The sequence below is a fragment of the Salvelinus sp. IW2-2015 genome, linkage group LG12, assembly GCF_002910315.2.
Source record: "Salvelinus sp. IW2-2015 linkage group LG12, ASM291031v2, whole genome shotgun sequence".
Lineage (NCBI taxonomy): Eukaryota > Metazoa > Chordata > Actinopteri > Salmoniformes > Salmonidae > Salvelinus > Salvelinus sp. IW2-2015.
In genome coordinates, this window is record NC_036852.1 from 8,036,434 (window position 1) to 8,043,508 (window position 7,075).

The window sequence follows — 7,075 nt, forward strand, 5'->3', positions numbered from 1 at the left end:
CTGTCTCTCCTCTCTGTCTCTGCTGTCGTGTCCCTCTCTCTCCCTGTCTCTCCCTCTCTGTCTCTCTGTTCTTGTCGTGTCCCTCTCTCTCCCTGTCTCTCCCTCTCTCTCCTCTCTGTCTTGTCGTGTCCCTCTCTCTCCCTGTCTCGTCTCTCCTCTCTGTCTCTCTGTCTTGTCGTGTCCTCTCTCTCCCTGTCTCTGTCTCTCCCTCTCTGTCTTCTGTCTTGTCGTGTCCCTCGTATCCTCTCTGTCTTTCTGTCTTGTCGTGTCCCTCTCTCTCCCTGTCTCTCCCTCTCTGTCTCTCTGTCTTGTCGTGTCCCTCTCTCTCCCTGTCTCTCCCTCTCTGTCTCTCTGTCTTGTCGTGTCCCTCTCTCTCTCTGTCTCTCCCTCTCTGTGTGGATAATGAAATCCAGTTCATTCCCGTAGTAATATTAGCAGTACAGTACAATGAGGATAATGTAATCCAGTTCATTCCCGTAGTAATATTAACAGTACATATAATCATGTATACAGGTACAACACTACTGCTGTTGTATTGTGGAATCTTCAGTCGATACATTTGAATTAAATAAAAAATATTATTATAAAAATTAAAGAGCCTCATAAATAAGTATTTCTCTCTCCCTTTAGCTTTACAGTTTGATGACGGGACTGTAATGTGTTTTCTGTCCTCCAGGGTGACGATGACGGGACTATAATGTGTTTTCTGTCCTCCAGGGTGACGATGACGGGACTATAATGTGTTTTCTGTCCTCCAGGGTGACGATGACGGGACTGTAATGTGTTTTCTGTCCTCCAGGGTGATGATGACGGGACTATAATGTGTTTTCTGTCCTCCAGGGTGATGATGACGGGACTATAATGTGTTTTCTGTCCTCCAGGGTGATGATGACGGGACTGTAATGTGTTTTCTGTCCTCCAGGGTGATGATGACGGGACTGTAATGTGTTTTCTGTCCTCCAGGGTGATGATGATGGTGATTGTGTGCTGTCAGAGGAAGAGATTCAGTCTGCCGCGGTCACCTGGGGTAAAGGACTTGCAGACTTACCCATGGTTCCAGAGAGACAACACCCTATGTGAGTACGCTACATAATATCCAGTCCGCAGGGTCCGAACAAGGTGCTTCAGCTGCTTAAAGTACTTCCTTTTGGTACTCTGGAATTCCTTGAAAATCAGACATTTTTCACAAGTTAGTACTTGAATTAAAATTTTAGAGGAGAACAGATAATGATGAAATATGTTTATGAAAATATAAAAATGTATTGGTCTCGCGAATTCAAATCCATGCAGACTACAGAGTTTTATTGCCTCACGTGTGTCTCTGGTTGCCAGGTGAGCTCGCTCATTCCACCGCCACTCAGCCAGGCAGGTACAGAACTGACTGACTAGGCGCCGCCAAGCGTCACATCGATCGCTAAAATGCCAGGAAAATGTAGATCCTGGCTGTGGTGCTTAAGGAACATTTCTGGGATCTTTTTCAGCTTAATGGAACATGGGACCAACACTTTACATGTTTATATTTTTGTTCAGTATAGTTTTACTCACCTTTTTTACCACTACGTCACTGGACCCCACCAACCCATAGCGTGTAAGGTACAAAAAATGCGTCAGACTTTGACATTGTGAGCGTGGGTGAATCGGCCCTGAAGAGCCACGTGAAGGGAGGAAAGACTCACCGCTGCATCCTGCGTTGGCGCCTGATCTAGAGTTTGACTCATTCTCTGCGACAACCTCCCGAGCTTTTTTGCCAATCGCCTCCTTCGTAGGGCGCCTGCAATATTCCGCAGCCACACTCCCTGCCGTTCTGGTGTCCGCTCACGTGTCGTTTTCCTCACACAAGCCCACCCCCCCCCCCCCTTTCTCGCGACACCCAAAACGGGCGCCGGGTCGAGCCTCGTGGGGGCACTAACACACTTCCTTTGCCAGAAAGGCCCCTGACTTCAAACAGCTCCCATTTTCTCCCCCCCACTGCTCTCCGCCTTTTTCCACACAGTTAGAAAGCGTCATCCAAACAAAGGTTTCTTAAAGACTTATGAAACAGTCTAAGTTGCGATGGAACCTTAGGTAAGTGCAAATATGACCCCCATTAATAGACACTGATAATGGAATAAAGGCACCTACAAAACCGTCAAGATTCCACTCTATCCTGCGTTGTGATTTTTCTCCCCAGATCAATAGCAAGATCTTTTTCGTATTATTAACCTCTAACCGAGTCCACAACCCCGGATCCGGGATCCCCCCCATCAAAAACGAACTAGCCATAGCCTAGCCTAAAGCCACAGGGATATCATATAATCAAAATGTCATGAAATCACAAGTCCAAGACACCAAAATGAAAGTACAGATCTTGTGAATCCAGCCATCATTTCCGATTTTTAAAAAATGTTTTACAGGGAAGACACAAATGTAATCTATTTAGCTAACCACGATAGCAAAAGACACAATTTTTTTTTCTCCACCATTTTTTCCTGCATGGGGCAGCTATCACAAGTTTCGACTAAATAAGATATATATGATAGCCTCTACACAAGAAACAACTTTCATTAAGATGACAGTCTGATAACATATTTATGGTTAATTAGCATATGTTTGTTTTAGAAAATGTGACTGTTTCAGGTATAAATCACATTGTTGATCTATGCAAAGCTTGCAATCTGATACTATTATATTAGAACGTGGAAAAGCAACGCCGGACATAACAGATACAGAAGACATCTGACAGTTCAAAACAATAATACCTAAAATATATTCTTCTCATTCTCGTAAAACTTAACAATTCTTCTTGGAAAAGAATGTTACTAACCAGCATACTATGCAATAATGCTCAGAAAAGAACCCAACATCACTTGTGAAGTCCATGCCATCATTTCTGATTCTTCTTAAAATGGTTTACAGGGAAAGACCACTATGATACATCTAATTATAGAAGAACTATACCACTAGTTCTCATAGTCAATACAAATTGAAGACTCACCTCTCTGTTTTATAACCTCCCATCCAGTGTTTTACAATCCATCAGTAAGCTAGCTAACTAAATGTCACTAAAATAAACGACTATATATAGCACGTTTTACTCTGGGCCCACCTATCTATCAAATCCAACGCACAAAACAACTCATAGATGACAGTCTGATAACCTAACATTCTAATGGATTAACTGCTATAGCGCACTCTCAATAGTTTTTTGAAAAAAACTGTATGCAATTACTCAAGGGTAATAATAGAGATCACACTACCAGTTTACTGCATTGCACCACGAACTATATCTAGACAAGCATACTCACCCCAAAGCGACTAGAGATAACATTACAGGAGACTATGGCAACGATCTACAGTACCTAATTTACTAATCTTAAACATTTCTGAAAATAACAGCGTACAGCAAATGGAAAGAGCCCAAACATTCTTGTGAATCCCAGAACAACTATTTTGCAGATTTTTTTCATGAGTCGTTGTACATGCGAAAACAACAAATATATCGTATAATTAGCATACCACAGCTAACATCACCCCAGCATTGATTCGAGGCAAAAAGCGCGATAACGTTATCACCACCAAAATATATTTAATTCTTTCACTAACCTTCTCAGAATTCTTCAGATGACAGTCCTGTAACATCATATTACACAATGCATTATAGAGTTTGTTCGAAAATGTGGCAATTTTAGCATCACAAGAATCGTGGTTATGCTATGTAATCAGTCAAAACATGGCATGCATTCTGCTGGGCGCCATCTTTGGAAAGGCACCTAAGTTTACGATTATTTATCGATTAGATTGACAAAAAAAAATACAGGTTGGACAGCTAATGAAAGATGCATTGGTTATTAATGCAACCGCTGATTTAGATTTTTAAAATTAACGTTACTAGACATACAGTGTGCGTTAACAGCCAGACTAGTGCCGCAATATTGGCCGAAAAAATGCGTTTACATTTTTCCACATAAATACGAATAAAATCATAATATAGTTCTTACTTTGGACGAGCTTCCATCAGAATCTTGGGCAAGGTGTCCTTTTGTCCAAAATAATCGTTGCTTTGTTGTAAACGTCCACTTCAACTTCGGAACTAGCAGCTAACAGTTTAGCTGATCGTTGCCAGCCGACATCACTGTCCAAATCCTCAAACGCAATACTACGAAAATTCTGAAAATAGCAATATACTCGCATAAACTGATATAAATCGGTTTMAAATAACTTCGTTATGATGTTTCTAACACCTATACCGAATTAAATTACAGACGGACATATCTAAGGCCGATAACTGAGCGTTTCAAAATGCTATCTGGGGTCTTGCGTTGCGTAATGGCGGAAGTCGAAAAGGGAGCGCACCTCGTTCCTTGCCCTTTTATAAGCTCTGAGAAATACGTAGAAACACCATTCCACTTCTCATTGGTTACTGACATCCAGGGGAAGGCGGGTGCAGTTCATTTCGATCCATAGGGCACACACAGAGCTTAAAACTGATGAGAGATCAGAGCCTAGTTTTCAGACCTTCGCATGTCCTGTCATGATTTTCGCTGTAGAAAGAGTTCTGGTTCACCCACAGACATAATTCAAACGGTTTTAGAAACTAGAGATTGTTTTCTATCCAATAGTAATAATAATATGCATATTGTACGAGCAAGAATTGAGTACGAGGCAGTTTAATTTGGAGACGCAAAATGTCGAAGTTGAAACAGCACCCCCTGTAGTGACAAGAAGTTTTTAAGTAGTAGATTCGCAAATGCCCAATTAAAAACCGTCATTAAGCTGGAATTGTGTAGTAACGTGACCTAGGAAATATGTGTTCACCAGTAGGCATGTCTCAAAACTCTGCTCATCACGTCTCAAATTACAACATCATCACCACTGACTTCAGTTACCACTCATGTATATAAACTCAACAAAAAAATAAACATCCCTTTTTCAGGACCCTGTCTTTCAAAGATAATTTGTAGAAATCCAAATAACTTCACAGATCTTCATTGTAAAGGTTTTAAACACTGTTTCCCATGCTTGTTCAATGAACCATAAACAATTAATGAACACGCACCTGTGGAACGGTCTTTAAGACACTAACAGCTTATAGACGGTAGGCAATTAAGGTCACAGTTATGAAAACTTAGGACACTAAAGAGGCCTTTCTACTGACTCTGAAAAACACCAAAAGAAAGATGCACAGGGTCCCTGCTCATCTGTGTGAACGTGCCTTAGGCATGCTGCAAGGAGGCATGAGGACTGCAGATGTGACCAGGGCAATAAATTGCAATGTCTGTACTGTGAGATGCCTAAGACAGAGCTACAGGGAGACAGGACGGACAGCTGACTGTCCTCGCAGTGGCAGACCACATGTAACAACACCTGTACAGGATCGGTACATCCGAACATCACACCTGCGGGACAGGTACAGGATCGTCACAACAACTGCCTGAGTTACACCAGGAACACACAATCCCTCCATCAGTGCTCAGACTATCCACAATAGGCTGAGAGAGGCTGGACTGAGGGCTTGTAGGCCTGTTGTAAGGCAGGTCCTCACCAGACATCACCGGCAACAACGTTGCCTATGGGCACAAACCCACCGTCGCTGGACCAGACAGGACTGGCAAAAAGAGCTCTTCACTGACGAGTCGCGGTTTTGTCTCACCAGGGGTGATGGTTGAATTTGCGTTTATCGTCGAAGGAGTGAGCGTTTCACTGAGGCCTGTACTCTGGAGCGGGATCGATTTGGAGGTGGAGGGTCCGTCATGGTCTGGGGCGGTGTGTCACAGCATCATCGGACTGAGCTTGTTGTCATTGCAGGCAATCTCAACGCTCAGCGAAAAGGCCGGATCTCAATCCCATTGAGCACGTCTGGGACCTGTTGGATCGGAGGGTGAGGGCTAGGGCCATTCCCCCCCAGAAATGTCCGGGAACTTGCAGGTGCCTTGGTGGAGGAGGGGGTAACATCTCACAGCAAGAACTGGCAAATCTGGTGCAGTCCATGAGGAGGAGATGCACTGCAGTGCTTAATGCAGCTGGTGGCCACACCAGATACTGACTGTTACTTTTGATTTTGATCCCCTCTTTGTTCAGGGACACATTATTCAATTTCTGTTAGTCACATGTCTGTGGAACTTGTTCAGTTTATGTTTCAGTTGTTGAATCTTGTTATGTTCATACAAATATTTACACATATTAAGTTTGCTGAAAATATATGTAGTTGACCGTGAGAGGACATTTCTTTTTTTGCTGAGTTTATGTAAGTAGTGAAACAACGTATTATTGAGTAGAACTTGGAAGTTAGCGATGAATACAATGTTTTTTTTAATGTTTAAAACAAAAAAATCTCCATGGGTTTGTGGCAATCTACTGCCATCTGGTGGAGACAAGAAATAATTGCATAAAATCAATTTGTAATAGTTAATGGTCCCTGAAAATATATTAGTGCTTGAAAGCCCTTGAATTTGACTTGCCACTGTCTGCACGAACCCTATAAGTCCCTATATTGTTCATTATATAACAGTCCCTATATTGTTCTTTATTATTTATTTTATTTAACTATGCAAGTCAGTTAAGAACAAATTCTTATTTACAATGACGACCTACCGGGGAACAGTTGGTTAACTGCCTTGTTCAGGGGCAGAACGACAGATTTTTACCTTGTCAGTTTGGGAATTCGATCCAGCAACCTTTCGGTTACTGGCCCAACACTCTAACCACTAGGCTACCTGCCGCCCCTTCATATAACAGAACAACAGCAAAGGACCCTGTGAAGATGCTGGAGGAAACCGGTACAAAAGTATCTATATGCACAGTAAAACGAGTCCTATATCGACATAACCTGAAAGGCCGCTCAGCAAGGAAGAAACCACTGCTCCACAACCACCATAAAAAAGCAAGACTATGGTTTGCAACTGCACATGGGAACAAAGATCGTACTTTTTGGAGAAATGTCCTCTGGTCTGATGAAACAAAAATAGAACTGTTTGGCCATAATGGCCATCGTTATGTTTGGAGGAAAAGGGGGAGGCTTGCAAGCCGAAGAACACCATCCCAACCGTGAAGCACGGGGGTGGCAGCATCATGTTGTGGGGGTGCTTTGCTGCAAGAG

At 42.6% G+C, this 7,075-nt stretch overlaps 1 protein-coding gene across 1 annotated transcript in view; it reads left to right on the top strand.

The window, feature by feature from the left end:
• mars1 (methionyl-tRNA synthetase 1) overlaps positions 1–7,075 on the top strand; it is a 44,701-nt gene that overhangs the window by 18,744 nt on the left and 18,882 nt on the right. Inside the window, 1 exon segment of the mRNA XM_023997779.2 lies at positions 964–1,076. Within this exon segment, the coding sequence (XP_023853547.2) occupies positions 964–1,076 (113 nt within the window).